The sequence below is a fragment of the Engraulis encrasicolus genome, chromosome 1 (genome assembly GCF_034702125.1).
Source record: "Engraulis encrasicolus isolate BLACKSEA-1 chromosome 1, IST_EnEncr_1.0, whole genome shotgun sequence".
Lineage (NCBI taxonomy): Eukaryota > Metazoa > Chordata > Actinopteri > Clupeiformes > Engraulidae > Engraulis > Engraulis encrasicolus.
The window spans coordinates 37,115,578-37,138,549 of NC_085857.1; the positions used below are offsets into that span (position 1 = coordinate 37,115,578).

At 43.1% G+C, this 22,972-nt stretch overlaps 1 protein-coding gene across 1 annotated transcript in view; it reads right to left on the reverse strand.

The window, feature by feature from the left end:
• rhot1b (ras homolog family member T1) overlaps positions 1 to 22,893 on the reverse strand; it is a 36,549-nt gene extending 13,656 nt beyond the window's left edge. Inside the window, exons 1-13 of the mRNA XM_063201574.1 lie at positions 22,543 to 22,893; positions 21,403 to 21,461; positions 20,124 to 20,205; positions 16,584 to 16,627; positions 16,170 to 16,223; positions 15,963 to 16,015; positions 15,470 to 15,578; positions 9,487 to 9,588; positions 8,651 to 8,749; positions 6,427 to 6,535; positions 3,847 to 3,967; positions 2,403 to 2,487; positions 205 to 350 (exon numbers count right to left, since the gene is read on the reverse strand). Of these exons, the coding sequence (XP_063057644.1) occupies positions 205 to 350; positions 2,403 to 2,487; positions 3,847 to 3,967; positions 6,427 to 6,535; positions 8,651 to 8,749; positions 9,487 to 9,588; positions 15,470 to 15,578; positions 15,963 to 16,015; positions 16,170 to 16,223; positions 16,584 to 16,627; positions 20,124 to 20,205; positions 21,403 to 21,461; positions 22,543 to 22,579 (1,100 nt within the window). The 5' untranslated portion in view covers positions 22,580 to 22,893. The remainder of the gene's footprint in view (positions 1 to 204; positions 351 to 2,402; positions 2,488 to 3,846; positions 3,968 to 6,426; positions 6,536 to 8,650; positions 8,750 to 9,486; positions 9,589 to 15,469; positions 15,579 to 15,962; positions 16,016 to 16,169; positions 16,224 to 16,583; positions 16,628 to 20,123; positions 20,206 to 21,402; positions 21,462 to 22,542) is intronic.
• Positions 22,894 to 22,972: the final 79 nt, after the last annotated feature.

Genomic DNA, 22,972 nt, shown 5'->3' on the forward strand with positions numbered 1-22,972 from the left:
TATGTTTACATGACGGTTTTAATTCCAAAGTAATCATTCCAAATTAAATAGTTCCATCGAGTTTCCTTTGATCTTTCATTTAATTCTGCATTAAGAAGTGTTTACATGACGTTTTCAAAGCGGAATTAAGCTTATTCCGATTAAATGTCTCATGTAAACGTAGCCAGTGTCTTAGTACGGTCCTGTTCAGCAGCTGGTACGTACGTCCACTGCGAGAGGTAGCCCTGGTAGGTGATCCATCCCTGGTCGTTGGTGCAGACGGTGTTGTTGACGTCCTGCCCCCAGGGTATGTAGGGGAAGACGTCAAACAGGTCCTTCAGCTCCTCAGGGGAAAGTGCACAGTCCCTGTCCTGTATAGACGAACAAGAAGCACACAACACTCAAGGAACGCCGCACAGAAGTGTTCCAAGAATAAGTAGTAAATCATGGTAGCCCCTTAATGCGCGCCGTACCTCCAGTGGCACGCTGTAATAGTCATTGAAATGTAACTATCATAGCACTACAATACTATGACATAACACAGGCCCTTTAGCAATGCACCACGACTTGGTCATTACCATACTGGTAACAGCAAATGTATAAAGCCGCGTCTTCAGGGGTTAAATTAACATTGAGGTAGTGGTAAATCATCTAAATGACCCATGTGGAGTATTTATTAGCAGGTTTAACATTTCCTGTTGGTTAACTTAGCCAGGTTTATCACTTAACCATGTTCTTGGAATACTCCCGAGCAATCACTGATATACGATGTCTCTATATTTTATAGTATATGGGCGATTTTATGGTCACAAAGTAGTAAGTAGGTACTGATCAAATGTTGCCAAGGAAGATACTGATACAGATAGGATACAGATACTGGGAAAAAGCATACATGGGATATATTTAATTGTTCAACAGATAAGCATTTGTATTCATTCAAATATCATCTCAATGATTATTCAACACATTCAAATTTGCTGTATACGTGTACACAACAAGATACAAGATTACCATACAGCTGATGGTTAATGATGAAGTGTTATGTTAGTATTGAGTCATGTTACAGTACGTACTGCATAAAGCCTGCATTAGACTGTGCTCAGCAACTTTGTGAGATGGAGGGAGACGTTGTCTGCAACTCTGAGATAGAGTGAGGTGGCATGGAGACTCACATCACGTTTGACTGTAACATTTAATTGAAAAATCCCATCAACGACCACTGAGAAGATTCAAATGAGTTGTGTACACCAGTAGTTCTTAACCTGGGGTGCGGGCACCCCCTGGGGGTGCGCCAGAGATTCCGGCGGGTGCACAGAAATTTGTTTTTGTTGAGGTTGTGACAAAATTCTGCTTGCAAACATTATAATTAGACAAATTAAATTAATTTGTTCACCATTTGAAGTCATTAAGGTATTGATTAATGTCTCAAGGAAGAATCATTGTAAGTAATCACTTTAAACATTGTTTAGTGCGTATACTCGTGCAGAAGTTTGGCTTGGGGGTGCGCGACTTGTCCTCAACACAGGTAAGGGGGTGCTTTAAGAAAAAAAAGGTTAAGAACCACTGGTGTACACAACAACACGCGGGACTGCCAGATAGCTGCTACGTATTAAGTGCACGTTTGCATTGAGTCATGTTACAGTAAGCCAGCATTGGTCTGTACTCAGCAACTTTGTGAGATGGAGAGAGGGGTGGTCAGCGACTGTGAGATAGACTGAGAGATCCCATCAACGACCACTGAGATGATTCAAATGAGTTGTGTACACAACAAGACGCGGGACTGCCAGATACTAGCAGCTACGTATTAAGTGCACGTTGTTATTGAGTCACGTTACAGTAAGCCTGCATTGGACTGTGGTCAGCAATTGTGAGATGGAGAGAGGGTGGTCAGCGACTGTGAGATAGACTAAGAGATCTTTTTAATGACCACTGAGAAGCTTCAAATCAGTTTTGCACACAACAAGATGCAGGACTGCCAAGTAGCTGCTACCTATATTAAGCGCACATTAGTATTGAGTCACGTTACAGTAAGCCTGGATTGGACTGTGGTCAGCAACTTTGTGATGGAGGGGAGGGGTAAACAAACCTAGCTATGAGAAGATTTGAATTAGTTGTGTACACACTGAGAAGACTCAAATTAGTTGTGTACACAACAAGAGGCAAGATGGACAGATAGCTGCTACTCTAGGGCTCACTTTGAAAAGGGGCAACAGCCTCAATGTGACTACCCTAGTAAAATAAAGGAGAAATAAAAATAATAATTATTAAACGCAAGTTAGTATTGAGTCAAGTTACAGTAAGCCTGCATTGGAGTGTGGCTCAGCAACTTTTGTGATGGAAGGGAGGTGTGGTCAGCAACTGTTAGGTGGAGTGGGGTGAGTGGAGAGGTGAGTGGTGAGTGGGGAGGTGCGCGTGACAGTCACCTTGTCATGCTTGTCGAAGACACTCTGCAGGAAGAGGTAAGCGTTGTGGTTCAGCTCAGTGGTGCAGTCGGGAGGTATTTTTAACCTGCAGCCAAGGCAGACATAGCAACAAGGAACACACACCCAACCGGTCAAGATCAGTACAGGCTCGGCCAAGAACCACTTTCGCCGTAGTCTGGGACTAAATGTCAGTCTGAGCGACACCCCCACCCCAATGCATATGATGTAATAATCTGGGCCCAAATCTGGTCACCCCCCCTCTCGCCGGGCCTGTGACAACTGACCCCTTTGACCCTCCCTCCCCTGTTGACTTCCCTGGTTCAGATAATGATCAGATTTAAGGGACTGTTTGTGTGTGTGTTTGTGTGTGTGTGTGTGTGTGTGTGTGTGTGTGTGTGTGTGTGTGTGTGTGTGTGTGTGTGTGTGTGTGTGTGTGTGTGTGTGTGTGTGTGTGTGTGTGTGTGTTTGCTTGCCCAGTGAGGAGCCCTTGGATTAGAGATCAGAATAGCTGGATTAGGCTCCCCGTGCTCTTCAGAAGGTGGCTCAGGTCAGGTGTAGAAGTCTCACTGAACTCTTCAAGGTGGGATGTGTGTGTTTGTGTGTGCATAGGGGTTAATTGGTGTCAAGGCAACTCAGCATTTGGCTGTAGGATCCAACACCGTAGCCAACTAACTATGGCTGGGACGTGGGACTTACACACCTCTTTAGACTAACAGAGCAGTCTCCTCGGCACGGGGCAGGCAGATTAACCAGCTAACAGGGGGCTTTACAAGGTCAGGTTCACCAGTAGATGGGAATATCACTGCAACAAAGTTAACCCCTCTCAGGACAGCCATCGACATGGCTTGTGCCTTGGGTGTCTAGCGTTTCCCTGTGTCATCAAGTTTATATCCACTAGATTTGGACGCAGGTGTATGAAAATGAAGCACACATATTTAATAAGATTATGTTTTGTTTATCATTTTTGTTTGAGAGATTTTGGGTGTGAACATTCCCTTCGGAGTAAAGCCAGCCCCGTTTCGTTATTATTACAGATTGTCAGTACAGTCATGCTCACGTGCCACAGACAGATAGACAGATTAACAGGAAAGAGTTGTTGCTAGCTAGTTAGAAACTCTGTCAAAGAGCAATTACAAGAGTTGCAAAAGTAAGAGTTGTCAAAGAGTAATTAAATCGCAACCAAAAAGAAGAAGCTAACAGCCACATGTCGCAAAGATACTTCAGAGAAAAGCAACACAGACACACAGAAAAAACTGACCGCACGACAGACAGAGAGACACACAAACAGACAGACAGACAGAGTGAGAGAGAGTGTGTGTGTGACAGAGAGAGAGAGAGAGAGAGAGAGAGAGAGAGAGAGAGAGAGAGAGAGAGAGAGAGAGAGAGAGAGAGACAGACAGACAGGCAGACAGACAGAGAGAGACAGAGAGACAGACAGACTCACGGGGGAAAGAGGTAGTCCTGATGGAGCTCCAGGTCGTCATCGTAGCCAAACCTGCGCAGGACGGTCCAGGTGGTCTCATGCCGCCCCCTCTGGATGAAGAGCGTGTGCAGAAAGAGGAACCCTGAATAGGGAACACCAGAGTTAACTATGGCACATAGTACAGTACAGGCACGCAGAGGCATACTTTACATTAGGCAAACCTAGGCAATTGCCTAGGGCCCGACCGAATCGTCCCTTCATAGGGCCCCCCAAACTGTAGTAGGCCTTATCTTAATTTGACACATATGTAAAGTAATTGAAGATATATACAAGACAAAAAAATAAAATAGCGCCCTGGCTCCTTCCATGGAAATTGCCAATTGAGGGCCCCATGTTTATATTTCGCCTAGGGGCCCAAAATGGGTAGATCCGCCCCTGCATGCAAGACTAGGACAGGTCACTACTGCATGACCAATAATTAATACAGGACTGGAAGAGGTTGCGCAGGAGCATGAACCCTGATTGCAGAACACTACAGTAACAGTCACTACGGGCGGCCCATAGTACATACAGTATACGTACGACTGGTAGTCTACAGTTAACTACATACTGGAATGGACTGTGACACCTTGGTTAGTTGTAGTTAACAGCACTGGGAGACCATACTGTAGTTACTTTTGGTCAATATTACAAACAGATACAGTGCCCTCCATAATTATTGGCACCCCTGGTTGAGATGTGTTTTTTAGCTTCCAATTATTTTATTTTTTTTCTAAATAATATGGGACCTTAATGGAAAAAAAGAGAAAAATCCAACCTTCAATACAAGTGCATTTATTCAGTGGGGAAAAAATCCCACATAAAGAAATAATTATTTGACATCAAATAATGTGTGTCACAATTATTAGCACCCCTGGTGTTAATATTTTGTACAACCCCCTTTTGCCAACAAAACAGCACCTAATCTTCTCCTATAATGTTTCACAAGATGGGAAAAGACAGAAAGAGGGATCTTCAGCCATTCCTCTTTGCAGAATCTCTCTAAATCATCCAGAGACCTGGGTCCTCTCCTCTGTACTCTCCTCTTCAGCTCACCCCACAGGTTCTCAATGGGGTTGAGGTCAGGGGACTGAGATGGCCATGGGAGGAGCTTGAGTTTGTGTCTGGTGAACCATTTCTGTGTAGATTTGGCCATATGTTTAGGGTCATTGTCTTGCTGAAAGACCCAGTGACGACCCAGCTTCAGCTTTCGGGCAGAGGGCAACAGATTTTGATTTAAAATGTCCTGGTATTTCAAAGCATTCATGATGCCATGCACCCTAACAAGGTTCCCAGGGCCTTTGGAAGCGAAACAGCCCCACAGCATCACTGACCCACCCCCATACTTCACAGTGGGTATGAGGTGCTTTTCAGCATGCGCATCTTTCGTGGTACGCCAGACCCACTTAGAGTGTTTGTTGCCAAAAAGCTCAATCTTGGTCTCATCTGACCAAAGCACACGGTCCCAGTTGAAGCCCCAATACCGCTTGGCGAACTCCAGACGCTTGCGTTTATGATTGTGAGTGAGGAAAGGTTTTCTCCGTGCATGCCTCCCAAACAGCTTGTTGGCGTGTAGACAGCGCCTGATGGTTGATTTGGAGACTTTGTGACCCCAGGATGCTACCATTTGTTGTAATTCTGTAACAGTGAGCTTTGGAGATCTTTTGATTTCTCTTACCATCCTCCTCACTGTGCGTGGTGGCAAAATAAACTTGGGTCCTCGTCCAGGCTTGTTTACCACTGTTCCAGTTGTTTTGAACTTCTTAATTATTCCTCTCACAGTGGATATGGGCAGCTGCAGTTGAGTGGCAATCTTCTTGTAGCCTCTGCCTGACCTGTGAAGGTCGACGCACATCTGCCTCACTTGTATGCTGTGTTCCTTTGTCTTTCCCATGTTTAAGAGTGGATAAGAGAAATGGCCTCGATGTCACGTCATATTTATACCCCAGGGAAACAGGAAGTGATGAATTACTAATTAAATGTTCCTACATACTCTGGTAAACTTTGTAAACTACTGTAGAAATGACAGAAATGCTTCAATTATATTTATTTCCTGGAAATTGTTAAGGGTGCCAATAATTGTGGAACAGGTGATTTAATGAAAAATAATTATTTTTTAGTCAGGGATTTTTTTATTTTCTTACAATTCATTTGAGTTGAAGGCTACATTTTCCTATAATTTTCAGTGTGACAGTATTCTTCTGCAATAAACACTGAATTTATTTTAAGGCTTTTAACACATCTCAACCAGGGGTGCCAATAATTATGGAGGGCACTGTAGTTAACTGTGGCCAGTACCACATTATTGGCACACTAGCCATATTTGTTTACAAGTAACTGTGTCTCCTAAATACAAAATTGGGACACGATTGGTTCAGTTTTACAAATGCTGTCTGTGAACCCCACAACTGGGCTCACAATTCATTTGATGAACATGATCAACAACACTTGTAAACTAAACAAAGTGTGTGTGTGTGTGTGTGTGTGTGTGTGTGTGTGTGTGTGTGTGTGTGTGTGTGTGTGTGTGTGTGTGTGTTTGTGTGTGTGAGAGAGTATTAATACCATTCAGTGTGAGGCCGTTGTCACACACTCCATCGTTGATGTTCTTCCTCACCACGTTCTTAACGTCCTCCAGGGCCTGGGCAGCCAGTGGGGTGTTGAAACACGTCCTCTGAGGAGGCAAACAAAAACACACAGTACACAGTTATTTTAAAATACATTTTTGGCACATTCTTGTACTTTTTCCAACAGGAGAGTGTGGAGTATGCCCTGCCGTGGCCAACCTCTCTCCCAATTCGCTTCGTGTCCACCTCTCACACCGTCCTATCAAATAAAGTCGAAAAAGACCACAAAAAAAAAACAATTAAAATGAGAGTGTGGAGTAGACAAGGAGTGAGAGATGGGGTTGAGTTGACAAATGATCTCTGAGGCCAGATTCGAACTTTGGTCCCCATGGGGCATGGGCAATCCTGCCTGACACACGCACGCATGCACGCACACAGGCCTGCACGAACGCACGCATGCACTGACTGACCAGAAAAACACCTGCACCAAACTCAAAACAGAACAGGGGACACCGTGTCCTTTTTCGGAACTGGTGGTTCTTTAGTTTCCAGGACACTGCCAACTCACCACATTATTGTGCACTATTTTTGTACGTGTAATAGTTCAATCCACATAAAGAAGAATAGAAAATGCTGAAAACAGTCACCATTGGAATGCCACATGTCACATAATATTCAATTAATATAACAAGTTAACCCTCAGAGGGGGCGCTGTGGCACAACGTGCCAAGCCCCCTACATTTGGGCTTTCATGCCCATGGGGATGCTGGTTCGAGTCCGGCCAGGGTCATTTCCCAATCTGTCAGGATCTCACACTGTCCTGTCAATAAAGGCATAAAAAACCCTAAAAAATATTTGAAAAAAAAGGAACAAAAAATAAGTTAAATTATCGGCATGATATAAACACCACAGTTCAAGTATACTTCAAAAGGTTACACTGCCAGTCAACACTTTCCACTTAACAAGTTCCTATGAAAAACAAGAGGAAGTAATAGCCACTAGCTCATGTTGATACCTCCAATCAGCCACATTTTATTTCACAACCCTCTTGTGCCTCTGATAGTAGCCAACCGAGGAGCATGTGTGCTAGCACACGATTTCCAAATTAGAAGACTGGATTAACAAGCTTGGAAGACTGAATATACACTACTCAGGCCTCCTCCTGATCACAGTCTCTCTCTCACTCTCACTCTCGTCTTAACAGCAACAGTCAATGTCATGTGTCATGTGTCATTCTGGTACAGACATCTTTCAAAAAGCTTTTTGCACACCTCTCTTAAGTGACAGTTATGTTGAAAATGATCAAATCAAGTCTGGGACCAGGGTAGTATTCCAAGAACATGGTTAGGTGATAAACCTGTCCAAGTTAAATTACAGGAAGTGGTAAATCTGCTTATAGATAGTCCACAGGTGCCATTTAGCAAAGAAAAAAGGAGGACTCCACGTTCTTCTATAGATGATTTACCACTACCTCAAGGTTACTTTAACCTGGTTTACTACTGAGCCAGTTCCTTGGAATACTCCAAGGGGATGCTATCCTTGGTTCACTGGTTCACCATCTTTACAGGTCGACACATACTCTACTCTTTTCAGATCAACCAGACCGGTGTCGGAGCGCTAACCATCCGCGTTCATACCGGGCTCATACGTGGCTGCGTGTTACCCGAATCAACGTTCTGCATCACGGTTCGTGGAGAAAAAAATAAAAATTTTCGGTCCGCACTGCAAATCAACTTTAGCCTTATTGGTGCTCACAGTCCAGGGGTGAATTTCTCAAAACCAAAGTTGCTTACTACATTAGCTACTTCATTGCTTTCAATGCATTTTCCCATTGGCAACTACCGAAGTTGCTAACAGGCTAACAACTTCCCTTTTGAGAAACTCACCCCAGGACTGTAATCAGTAGAAAACAAGATGGTCCACTTCAGAGAGACTGGGCCAAGGATGACTGGAGCACACAGGATACGTTTTGCTGTTATTTGCTGTTATTTTATTGTGGTGCAAGCATGATTAACGTTTCAACGCTTATGCTTGCACCACAAAAAATAACAACTTTCTGGGTTCTCGAACGCTGAGATCTGCAGCCTGAACATGCCAGCCGGTTCAACATTAGGAGCAGCAATGGGCACCGACACTGTTCTGTTGGCCTGAACGGGCCTGCAGTGACCCGCACTTTGTCTGCAAGCCGTCTGCATAAAAACCTTGAGGATAAAGAGTCTTACCTGAAAGATGTTGAGTTCATGGTCATTGAGGATGCCGTCGTTATCCAAATCGGACACCTTGAAGATGCGGGTCAGGGCCCTCAGACAAGATGGCTTCATCTGTAAGCAAAGGTTTCATATATTACATTATATTACATTGCAATTAGCTGACGCTTTCATTTTATTCAAAGCGAATTACAACTATTATTTTTTCATGGTATTGGTTACAGTCCCTGGAGCAATGTGGGGTTAGGTGCCTTGCTCAAAGGAACTTCAGCCATGTATGGAGATGTAGGGAGAGGTCAGGGGGTATTCGAATCGGCAACCCCTAGATTGAAACACCAACTCTCTAACCACTAGGCCACAGCTTGATTATCATCGACTTTCAAATCGCTAAGTTCCATACATGTTTGGGTCAATGGCGTTTTAGTAGTAGCACATATCAGGGTGAATTCAGAATTTAGTGGATTATCAAAGAAGCATATTCATTGTAGTACATTAATTACCAATTACAAATTCATTTACGGGTGTCATTGTTGTACCATCTGAAGTTTGAGCAAAAAAAAAAGGTCACTGACCTGTCTGAAGAGGTTATCATATGAAACTCAACATGTAATGTGCATACACGCATGCACATATTGTATGCACACACTCACTCACTCACCTCAGAGACAAACAAACACACACAAAATCACACACACACACACACACACACACACACACACACACACACACACACACACACACACACACACACACACACACACACACACACACACACACACACACACACACACACACACACACACAAAATCACACTCAAACACAGATGGACATGTAAGGCCTATCGGTCATACCAACTTCAGGTCGGGGCAGTAGAGGGGTCCAGTGGGGTGCAGGACAGCCTTTTGGGCATAGTAGAAGAGCTCGGAAATATTCTTCAGGTTTTTGGCAGAACACTGGGAAGAAAACAGGAAGCAAAAAGAGGAAGAAAATTAAATTAAACATTCATATCCAATAATACATTACACACACACACACACACGCACACGCACACACAAACACACAAGCATACACACACACACACACACACACACATGCACACAACTCAAACACAAAATACAGCTTTGCATTTGCATTTCTTGCATACACACGTCACTATACACATTGGGCAGTCATGGGTAAGAGCGTAAAACTTGTAGCCCAAAGGTTGCCGGACTTGTAGCCCGCCAGGTTGATGGGGGGAGTGCTTAACCAGGGCTCTCCCTAATCCTCATCCATGACTGAGGTACCCTAAGAAGGGTTACCATCCCACCGCACTACTCCCTTGGGGCACCGTTTGGGGCTACCTCCTTGCACAGGTGAGGCATAAATGCAATTTTGTTGTGTGAAGTGAGTACTGTGGAGTGCTGTGTCACAGGGACAATGGGAGTTTCCCAGGTGGGCACTATCAACATCAAACAGAGAAGAAATACCCAGTGTGCAGTTGCAAATACATGTGTTTTCTTCATGAAAATTAAAGTGTTATCGTCAGTTCTGGCCAGGCCATGGTAGTCAAGAGGCTTGCCGCCCTCCCCTTCATCTCATTCATTCCTAATTGATCCAGGTGTATCCCCTCAGCTGATAATCTTTCTTCGCTAGCAATTGGCCTTACAGCTTTGGCACACCTTCTACCGACTTCCTCTTAACCATATGCTGCTTGGTTTTTGTTACCCACCGCCTCCCCTGCTCCACCTTGTCATGTATGATGTGGCATGTTCTCTTGTCACGTTGCCCCCTGACTTTATGCTTTTCCATGGTGCTCATGGAAATAGGGGTGTTCCTCCGAACAGAGCTATACAGACAAATGTAATTCATAATTTTCCGAATCTTCTCTTGTGTTTCTTGACCGAACACTAAGTTCTCACAAATATATGCAAGTGAGACAGCTTGTGAATACAGTGCAAGGTTGAAGGTGCTATATTTAGAACAGTGGCCAATATTGGTACTGCAATTAAAAACAAATGACAAATGTAAAGCATGGCTCCCCCTCAAGTGGCAAAACACAATATGACAACAGTAACATAATTTGCAGCCTGAAAAATCTGGTTCAACCTATGACCATTCAGGCTGTAGTGTATTTATGCGTTATTACATCAGAGTTTCATTTTAACTATGGTGACATAAGAACAGTATTTTATGATCAACTGGATACATGTTTGATAGTACATGCACTGACTTCAAACAGCTTCTCTTAAGGGACCTTAGCAATATTGAAAACAATGACTAACCTGCTTCATCCAACCATCATAAACCCTGTTAACCATAAAACATGTAACGATACAGTAACAATCCTGACAGTTGGTCCCTGTCCAGACTTTCCTGCCTGCACATGTGGTTTATTGTCGCTTTAAATAACTGCATCCTGTCACACACAGACAAAAATACAACTTTAATTTCCTGCAAGCTGTTTGAGGTGATCTGGATGTACTGTACTGTCACTTGTGAGAAATACAAATGTCTCATTTTAAAAAAGAAAAAATGAAATGCCCAAGGTCAGATGTGAAACAGCTACTGGTGGAATCTTGTTTTTTATGGGGGGGCTTTTTTTAAGCCTTTATTTTTCGAAAGGACAGTGGAGAAGAGACAGGAAGGCTTGGCAAATGACCCGGGCCGGAATTGAACCCGGTCCACCAGCGTAGTAACCCACCCAGTGCCTTACCTGGTGGGGTCTTGTTAAGCACAGAGCTACTTCATGCACATGCAGTAAAGGAAGGGCCGGATTAAGTTTGCAAAGGGACCCCCCCCCCCCCCCCCCATGAATAACGGGCCCTGAAATTGCAGTCCCTGTTTTCCCCGCCCAATTTGTAACACCGTTCTCTCTCGGTTCTCATCAGATATGTCCTTTAACAGTGCGATGACATTGCAACTGGCATCAGCAGTGGCATCTACATCGAGTTTGCAAAGCCCCTCCCCTTCCCGGGGCCCTGTAGGCGAGTACATTTAGGGTTTAAGCCCAAAAAAATGGATACAAAAGGTTTTTTTATGGATTCTATTACTATTGGACCTGCTAAATGACATACTAAAAATCTAGTAAAATCTGACTTTGGGAAATGAGTTTTTTCAACATGGCTGCCATAGGCTTATTATAAGGGTCAAGAGACACTCCAGGTGAATAGGCCAAAAAAATTAGCTTGCCGATATCACCATGAAACTTAATCCGGTGATTACTCACATATTTGTGAGAAAAAAATGTATTGCAAGTTTTCTGAAATGTTATGTTTTAATATGGTAATTGGACTATATCTAATTAAATATGCATTACATTTCAAAATGCAAAACCTCAAAATCTGAAAAAGCCAAGCTCAAAATTACTCTTTTACTTTGTTTCTAGTAAGCCAGAAGATATCTTCAGAAGAGATTATGGACATCTCTTTTTGTTTTGTAGTAAATCTAAAAATCTTTGTGCAGACACACCAGCTAGCATTTTTTTTTCAAAAGATGATTATTTAACATCTCTCTTAGATAAATAATTGAGTTTTATGTGTCTCAAGTTCTTCCAGACATTCTTTGAGTCTGGTGGTATCATTCTTAGCATGTATCAAGGGCAAGGTCAGCTGTCCTGAAATCATAGCCTCTCCACAGAGGTGTCCTAAGGGCTGGTGCTGGGACTCCTATTTGCCATGTACACCACATCACTGGGCCATGTTATCTGTTCTCACAGCTTCTCATACTACTGTTACACCGATGAAGCACAGACTCCACACAGTGCCAGATGACTCCATGGTCACACACATTTCCGCTTGCCTCTCTGAACTATCCACAAGTATGAAGGAATGCAATCTTCAGTTGAGCCTTGCCCAAATGCACTGCTGGTGATCCCAGCCAAAGATTTAGGTTGCCATGATATCGAGCTCAATATGGATTCTGCTACTGTTGCCTCAAATAAGGCCACAAGAAATCTAGGTGTCATTGTTGATGACCATCTATCATTCTCTGACCACATAGCCTCAGTTTCCCAGTCATGTCCTCTCATGCCCTAATTGAATACAAGGCCCTGACCCTTGCCTATGAAACTACAACAGGCCCTACTCTGGCTTACCCGAAAGCTATGCTAAAGCCCTATGTCCTTTCAGGATATTGTCTGTCTCCAGTACCAACCGTTTCACCTTGCCCTCTACTTACACATGTAGTGGCTCCTGTCTATTCAGTTCAGCTGCTGAAAGACCCAAAATACCTAGTGACACCATGATTCATCACTGATGATGTGCCCTGACAAACAGCACATGGATATTATCATAGCAGTAGTGTCTTTATCCACCCAAACAGCACTCCAAATAAACAGATCCTGAAAACATGTTAGTTCATGCCAATGTAATTATCATGTTGTAACCTTTATTTTAAAAAACTTTGATCTTGAAAATGACACCTTTCCTGAAGTCAGATTTTCCTAGATTTTTAGTATGTTATTAAGGACACTTAGAGGTAACATAATCAGTTGAAAAACCTTTTGTATCAATTTTTTGGGGTTAGGGCCTTTTTTTGCATAGATGTACTCGCCTACTGGGTGCAGGCCCTATTGGCCCGGTCCATAATACGGCCCTGAGTAAATGGTGCAAAAAAACAAATGAATGGCAACCAGACTACTGCACCATTGGGACACTAATGCACCAGTACATGCAACACTACAAGGCACCTCATAAGAACACTTTATTTCTAAGTGAATGTTTGTATGTCAGCAGGAGTACGCTACTGTATTGTATACTATTGCTCTGTGGCAATGTGTATTACAGTTTGTGTATGCTAGCACACATACAGTATTAGTGTGCTAGGCACCGTCGACTCTTACTGCAGATGGAAATATTCACTTTTTGCTGAAAACAGTCACCTACATCATAACAAGATCACTAGTCGCGCAACCAGTTGCTAGTTACGCAACGGTATGAATGCCAGGGCTTGCGGAACAGAGCCATAACAGCAAACTTAATTACTGTAATGTCTCAATACAGGAATTGAATTCTGAATTTTCTTTCTTGACTTTAATGGGCGCGACTGAATGACTTTAATGAAACAGTTCAGTGAAAATAGACTTGTATCGTAAATCAACAGCTGATGGCAGGAGAGTTTGCCGTCATTGTGCGAGGAGGATAAGGTGTGGTAAACAATACGATCACGTGCCGCATTTTATGACACGACTCAGTGACAATACACCTGAATTGTAATCAACAGCTGATGGCTGTGTGCGATGGGGATGAGGTGTTGTAAACGATCCCATCACGTGCCGACAGAGCCTTGAGTCACCGTGGTTACTAGTGATGCAACAGGATGAATGGAAGAGCTCGCGGCGCGGCCACAGTACGGCTGAGTATCTCAGCAATGCTGTTGTGGGTGCACTCACTGCAGTGTAGTATTGTTGTCCACTCCCCAGAGAGGAGATGAGGCACTGGGATTAAGGAGGCTCAGCATGCCCCAAAGCCATGACTGGACAGGAGACAAGCCTAGCCTAACACCCTCTCACCCAACCAAACAGCTTACAGCCGCACTGCTGTCAATGCCAAGGCAATGATACAAACGCTTTTCAGACATGGCTATTGGAAAAGCATTGACTACTCTACGAGCTTGACCTCACATAACATGCTGTACATGTAAAGGATTATTTTCTCTGAGCCATGATTGCCGGGCCGGATGAATGTACAAGCTAGATATGGCGTGCAGCCCAGGGGCCCCCACTTGCCTGACAAGCTCTAGTCACAATATAATATACACTAGATATCACTTGAAATCAGTAATTGCTGGATACGCATGGGCTTCAAAAGCACACGCTGTGGCCAGGGTTGCCTGATTAGACTGTTGATTTCCAGCCAAAAAATGCTCGAAACCCACCTGGAACCACTACATTCATCCCAATTTTAACTGAATTCTATTGATTTCTATGGCCATAAATATGCAAGAAAATCCTGCCCAAATGCTCCCTTTACCCTTTTTTATCCTCTGATGGCCATCCAAAGAAGCCCAATTGGATGGGAAACCGCCCAACCTGGCAGCACTGGATGAGGCCTGGGGTGCATTTATCTAAACTATAGTTGCTAACTATGTTATCTACTTTGAAATGCAATTTCCCATTGGCAACTACCAAAGTTGCTAACTGGCTAACAACTACGCTTTCGAGAAATGCACCCCTGGGTTGGTGAGGACATTCTCTCTTTAGCTCAGTGTTCAAAATGAGCAGTAGTCCTCTGGAGCTCAGCTCTCCAGCTCTTTACCTCTGCTGCAATACAGCCAGCTGGAGCTAATTAGCCTGATTATCATCGACGTTCAAATCTCTTCGAGACTTGGTCTGACCAAGAGCATAACAATTAACATTTCTCAAACGGCATGGTTGACCCGCCTCCCTTGGTTTGCTTATGGTTGTTTGCTTACCGACAAAGTGGGAGGAGTTCCCGTATTTTCGGGAACACAGAAAGTACTCGCATTGCTCTTGACCTGACTAGTTGCAACGCTGAAAGTGTTGCATCACTAGGAGGGCACAGCCTGGCTAGGAGCTAGTGCCACTGTAGGCTAATTATAGTAAGACGACTGGCTAAAGAAGGGCTCCCCTGCTTACAAGAGCCAACTTAATCATTCGCTTGCACCGTTTTAGCAGAGAGCGTTGAGGGAGATTGTACTAAAATCTTCTATATTTGGATTTATGGTGTCACCTTCACGCAGGTCTTGATTTCTTTAGATTAATGGTGTTGGAACAGTGTGGGGTAAACAAGGTACCTTGCTTACCTACTGGTCAGGATGGGATTCGAACCGGTGACCCTCTGAAACATAAACCAACTCCCCTAACCACTACATCAGTTTGTTTTGGGTTCTCACCTCCACGCAGGTCTCTATCTCGGTGTACTTGTTCATGATGGGCAGAATGGTCTCCATGCTGCTGTGCTCCACCAGGTCTGACTTGTTGCCCACCAGGATGAGGGGAACCCTGGGCACAACAACAGCATACAGTACATCACACAGACACTACCAGACATTACCAGACATTACAATAACAATACTTATGGAAAGTTAGGTTGGTTAAGTAAGGTAAGTTAAGTTAGGTTGCACTTTAGACATTATGAAATTATTTATGTGTTTCAGTGTTTTCTTTTCCGAGTGATTACATTAAAGTTAGTCCTTCAACCTCACCCATTTTATTAGCGTTTTCACCTAAATTTATCATAAGGCTTGCAAGACCCTACTGCATTATGTTTAGCATGATCCTTTAAATATCGATACCCTTAATTTCATAAGGGAATAGGTATTCAAAATTACTTAGGTTTTTTATTTTATTTTATGAAGAATTCCATTGAATGCCAGATACGCATACCTGCTGTCCTTATCCGTGTTGTCATTGATGAGTGGAATCCAGTGACTGGTGACCTAAATCAAATTAAAAAAAAGATTTGATTCGAAATGGAATCCAAAAAAACATATTGACACAAACACAATAGACAAACATGCACACAATACCAGTATATCCAGACATTTAGCCAATGGACCAGGAATCTTAAGTGAGCTCAGCTGACAGTCTTACCTTTTCAATGGAGTTCTTGTTGTTGACTGAATAGACGATGCATATGACATTGGCCTGCAATGGACATAACACATAGTGCATGATTAACTGGGAAAATACCTAATGAAAAAAACAAAAGCAAACAATTGTCATCGCACACTCAAAACTTCATGCAGTGGTTTTTTTTTTTTTTTTACTTGACCAACATTTTGGCTTACGCCTTTATCAGGGTCATTTGAAACGGTCAATTTTTTTTAAAAGTATTGCATGAAATTCTGAGTGTGCAACGATAATTGTTTTTTTTTCCATTAAGTTGACAATTGGACGGCCGTGCGCACCTCACCCGGTGTGCATTTACTAAAAGTTAACTAAAGAATAACTGGGGAAATACACCACTGCATGCACTGCACAGATTGCTAACATCATGATTCTCACCTTAGTTATCTCTTGAAAGAGCTGTTCATCTGTCTGTTCGGCCTCTGTGGAAAGACCGAGAGAATAAAATACACTTTTAACATGACATTGTATCACCTTGAAGAGGAACTATTTAATGAAAGGGGCCTACAAAGTCTGATACACGCTTCAGATATGGAGACAGAAACAAGAGTGTAACAAAAAATGTAGTAAACTGATGTGTGTAGTAAACAGTGAAGTGCTTTGCTGAAACACGAACTGCATTACACTTAGACACTTTGTTGCTTAATCTGTAACCTTTTTTGTAGCACCCTCTGATTAACACAGAGTATGGAGATATAAAGAATGTAAGCAAGAGTGTAACCAAATGAGTGCAGGGTAAGTTCTTGTAAGTGATGCTCACACTGATAGGGAGGAACATAAAAGAGGTCACAGAATAGGATCTTTAAAAGGTAGAGTATGTGTGGTAATTGTTTTATTAGTTTACTTCCAGAAGTTATGCTGCCCATTCCCAACATTGTTTGTGAGTGTTTTCCACCACCACCAATTTTCAGGTACTCATTAAGAGTGGGGAAATTACAACACATAAAGAAGCGGATCTTCTCTGTGTTCACCATTTTGAATTTCCAGTCTTTTTGGCGCAAAACGTACTGTACTTTGGTCAGACCAGTAAATATTTGTCTATTTCATAGTAAATACTCATGAAAAGATACAATTCTGGAAGGGTCAGCACGTTTGCAAGTCCTACTGTGATCACAATCCTACATGCTCTACGTTGAAAAGCTTTACACAGATTCTCAAAGCTCAATCCGACTCGGTACAAAAAGGGATACAATTCAGTCAACACCGTGTGCAGATATGAACAGTGTAAGCAAGACTTGAACCAACTGATTGCAGGAGAGCACTTCCAAATATAAGCTTTTGATACCAGAAGGCACAGTGTTAATGGAGGAAGATCTATGAGAAACAAGTCTGATTAAAGCTCCTTAATCGGTCTCAGCACCGCGTGGAACTAAACTAGGCTTCTCCTGGCCCAGTTCCCACTGTGAAAGTCAGGCTTAAAATATCCTGAACTGAACCAAGACTAAATAGCAGAATTTCAATTACCTTTTTAACAGCAAACCTAAAGGGCATGGTGGAGCACTCTGGGGGTTATTCCAAGAACATAGTTAAGTGATGAACCTGGCTATGTTAACCTACTACATGAAGTGATGTTAATGACTTGTTAATAGATGAAAATAGGTGAAAACTCCATGCTCTAACCACTGCATCAAGGTTAACTTAGCCTGGTTTACTACTGAGCCAGGTTCTTGGAATTACTCCCCTGGTTATAGCTTGCGGTAGACGAGCTCACTTAATGACTCCACAACAAGACAGACATTTCGTAACTTTTTGTGTCTTCATCGGTCACGGCTGTTATTCTACTGAGGAACACCCAGATCATGAGAATTTATGGGATTGATGGGTGGAGTGAGTGTTCCAGTCTCCTACAAGAAAAGATATTTTATTGTCATGTGTACATGAATTTCTAGAATTCATTTAAATTCTCCATCTCCAGCATTGTGTGTTTTCAGACCAACATTCTAGAATTCATGTTCAATGAAAAGCTTCCCTGCTCGGAGAGTCCCAAAAAAAAGGTTTAAAAAAAAGTTAAAAGGCAAAAGCAGAAGTAAGGAAAAAATGTATTTAAAAAGTTTTAAAAGCTGCATTAAAACGGCAGGTTGGAGAAAAGGGGAGATATGATGAGTGAGAGTGGATTCCTTCCTATGGTGGTTTGGAGTTCAACAGCCTGATGGATTGAGGAGAGAAGCCTGTAACTGAACCACAAGCTTCCTGAGGCGAGAGTCAAAAAATACCCCACCAACATGTTTTCAGAACAACATTGTTTTGCTCACTGCAGTAGATGGGGGAGATTACAATAATATGAATGTTACCTTCACATAGCGATGTGTTTCTGAGCTGAGGACCTGTAGCCCGAGGTAGTCATTTATAACTTCCCATGTCTGGCAAAGACTACATAGACATGCTGTGATTTTACAATAGCAAAGCAAAGTAAAGTGAAGGTAAAAGAGACAGCAATTTGTCACTGTGACTACACAGAACATCACAGCTCTATCTCTCTCTCATTTACATATGGAGTGGGGAGCAGCCATGTCAGCTGTGGCACTCAAACATGGCAGTTTGTAGAGGCAAACCTGCAACTCTTGTAGCGGAGGCGAGGGTGTAGAGTTGCCTCGCCTAGATTCATACCTGGGCCTCTGGGGTACAAAATTGATGCTCTGACTGTTGCACTAAAGAGCCAGGCTTGTTGGAGTGACAGTCAGAGCAGCACACCCACAACAACCCATCCTAGTGACGATCACCGCTCATCCCAGAGCCATTATTACTTCGACCACCAATGCCACATGTCAGGTATCCTGTGACACCTCACCTCACCTCAGCTACACCTCACCTCACCACCCCATCAGCATCCTTTCACTGATTTGGTAAGGTTGAGATGCCTCCTACTGTACGTCGCATCAGACAAGATCAGACGCATGTGTAATGCGTAGGTAAATAACAATGGAGTGAAAGATTCTGAAGGGCCCAAGGCAGGCCCTCCCATCACCGAACTGTTACCATCCCCTCGACCACCAATGCAACGTGACCGGTCTCTCACAACAAGAGGGCTATCTCAATAATACTACATTACATTTTACTGACTCGCTGGAGTGACAGTCACAGCACACCCCAACCCCTAGTAATGGCCACCTGTTATCACCAAACTGTTATCATTGCCTCTACCACCAATGCGACCACCAATGCTGGGTGATGGAATACAGTATTTTGCTGACTCCTTAGTAATAGGCTAGTATATTGATAATACTATGCTGACTCACTGAAGTGACTGTCACAGCACACCCAAAACCTTAGTAATGGTCACCTGTCATCACAGTGCTGTTACCATTGCCTCGACCACCAATGACTTGTGACAGGTATCCCGTGACAAGAGGATTATGCTGATGATCGAAGACAGTATTTTGCTGACTCCTTAGTAATAGGCTAGTATATTGATAATACTATGCTGACTCTAAAAGACAGTCACAGCACACCCAAAACCCTAGTGATGGTCACCTGTCACCACAGAACTTTTACAATTGCCTCGACCACCAATGCCTCGTGACAGGTATCCCGTGACAACAGGATTATCTTGATAATACTATGCTGACTCGTTGAAGTGACAGTCATAGCACACCCCAAACCCTACTGCTACTGATGGTCACCTGTCATCACAGTGCTGTTACCGTTGCCTCGACCACCAATGCCTCGTGACAGGTATTCCACGACATGAGGATTATGTGTATGATGGAATACAGTATTTTGCTGACTCCTTAGTAATAGTGTATTGAAAATACTATGCTGACTCGAAGTGACAGTCACAGCACACCCAAAACCCTACTGATGGTCACCCGTCACCACAGAACTCTTACCATTGCCTCGACCACCAATGCCTCGTGACAGGTATCCCGAGACAACAGGATTATCTCAATAATACTAGATCATATTTTGCTGAGTCGTTACCTGAGTAGTCGACGATGTGCGTAGGTACTCTCTCCGGGGTGACATCAGCAGGAATGGTGATCTCCTCGGCACGGTACGGCACCTGATGTGGGGATACAGATTAGTATGAGGCATACGGCTACTCTGTATTAAACAATTGGCATTGTGAATTATAAATTAGGATTAGAATGATACATGAGGCTACTCTGTATTGTGTGAATGCATTGTGTATTATTGATTCGGATTAGCCTCATATACTGGCTTACGATGTAATACTTTATATCACAGCATGTGAATGTACTGTCAATGTCTCCAAAAGCTAATACGTTTCAGATTGCTGGATGCACTAGCACAGTGCTTCCCAACCTTTTATGTTCTGCGTACCCCCTAAGCCATTTTGTCATATGATGAGTACCCCCTCGCCCTCACTCATGCTCTGTTCCTCAATCCAAATGTGACTACAGTCAATATATTTGTTATTATTACATTTTCTGCATACCCCCTGAGGTGTGCTCGCGTACCCCTGGTGGTACACGTACCCCTGGTTGGGAAACACTGCACTAGCAGCTCATGAGTCTACTTTGTGTTATGTGAATGCATTGTGTTCTGTTGTCTCCAAAATGTATCAAATAAAATATGAGTCCTTGGTGATTCCCATGAGGCTGGACTCAAAGGGAAAACACTGCAATCACAAAAAAAATCAAAAAATGCATTGCCCCAAAGTTTTTTCACGTAATGTTTTCAAGGCAAGACTCTCCTCTCTATTCTCAGTAACATGCAACCTAATTATTAATAAATGTGGTACAGACCTATTGAACACCATGTAAACAAAACAGTACATCACTTCACTGCTATGAGAGGAGATGCATAGCTGGAGGAGAGGAATGTAATGTATATGTAGAGGAGTGTATATTGGAGTGTATATGAATAGATGTGTGTATTCAGGGTGCCATTTGTCGGAAAACCAGAAGGGGGGATATGTTTCAGATTTTAAGCAAATCAATTGAATGGCATTGAACTGTGAAATAAAAACATGTAGAAAAAGTGGTAAAATCAAAACCAGAAGGGGGGACAATCCCCCCATCCCCCCCCCATACAAATCGCACCCTGTGTGTATTGTATGTGGATGTCTGAGGAGGTTTATGTGTCTATGTCTGAAAATGGTGTCTGTATGTATAGCAAATGAGATGTGTACTACTACAAGATCTAACCTGATGGAACTGAACAGTCTGAACAAATATCCCTATGGGGCAATAAAGAATCTAATCTAATCTTAACAAAGGTGCTTGCTTCTACATACCACATCAGGGAACTCCTCTGTCACCAGCGACATGATGAGGGAGGTCTTCCCCACTTTGGCTGTTAAAGGAAAATCAAGTTAAGTGAGTGCTGTCTACATTATACTGAGTCATCATTGCTATAAAAAACACTTGATCTGCCCCCAAAATAGCACCGTATCCTCATACATAATTGAAGCTACAGCCTTTATGCATTGTAACCCATTTTTTAACAGTTGTATGTAGGGCATTTTTTTCAGTCAGATTCTGAATACTGACCTCGTACACTATTGTCACAGAGTTGTTGGCACATAATGAACACTGGAATGCACTTAGAAGTTCATTTTTGACATGACAAACATTTGGATGTTCAGGTTTTAGACAGGTGAATTGTTTATGGTTTACCTCATGGCTGCTTGAGTCAATGGCAGCATTGTTCGAAGAGCACTACACTGTGGCTTCACTTTGGTTTGACAGTGTGCCAATTATGACTCCTTATCACTGCAATACTGAACTACAAAGTACAGAACGTAGTAGCTGCATGACGCATGTATGGCAATCACAAATGTTTCACAACATCAATCTTATCAGGCCTATGGACACGGCAAAATTACATTATTCAATGGGTAATGGGTATCCAAACGTTCATCAGATGTCAGATTCCACTTCAACACATCGACAGATGACAAGGAAGGCGGGTGGTGTAGCTGTTCGTCTAGCTTAATCAATGCTGTTGTGACAGTGACAATTAGCAAAGGACCAGCGTCAAGAGACGCGCAGTCAAAACATGCACTTTTCTTTGCGAGAGCACAGGCCATTATTAAAATAACGATGCTTTAATTGAACATTGAAAAAATCAGCATGCAGAGAAACTGCATAATAGGAATATATTGTCGATATGTTTCCCGTTGTGAATGCGCGGAGCTTTGCGTAATGTTGCGCGTTTTGCTGTTGATACGTGATCATCCATAATCGTTTCATCACATCAAGTGGTTGTATTTTTATAGGCTCCACCACCACATGCTTGTGAATGTGTCAACAAACAGAGCAACGGTTCAGCTTGTTACCCATCTAACACTTGACACTTCGACTTCGTGCCAGTGGTGGTGGTCCAACCAACAGCCCAATACCAACGTCCCAGACAGAGGAAATATTGCACTCACGTTCCCCTACGAGTAATATCCTCACGTCCTTCCTCATGCTGTCCAATGTGACCGTCCAACTCGATAAATCCCTGGTCGAAAAGCATTTAAGGTGTCATGCGGTAAGGCAGCAAGGTTGATGAAAGCATATCTGACGTTTTCAGAAGTGCGCAGAATTCCTCAGGCCCCGATGGATCGCCCGTGTCATCAGAAAAAGCTGCCTGATAAATTGGGCAGAAATAAACTGCTGTTTTATCAATGTGACCCCTGTCATGCAAGTGTCACGCTGAAACGGGATAAGTATTTAGCATGGTGCACATCGACATCAAAGCAGGTGGCAGTAGTTCCTTCTGTTCGTGTTTAGTTATCGGGTTGTCCGCTAGGTTTATTCAGCGTACACGCCTCCAACAGCTGACCTTGTAATTCATACGAGTAGCAGAGTGGGACATCC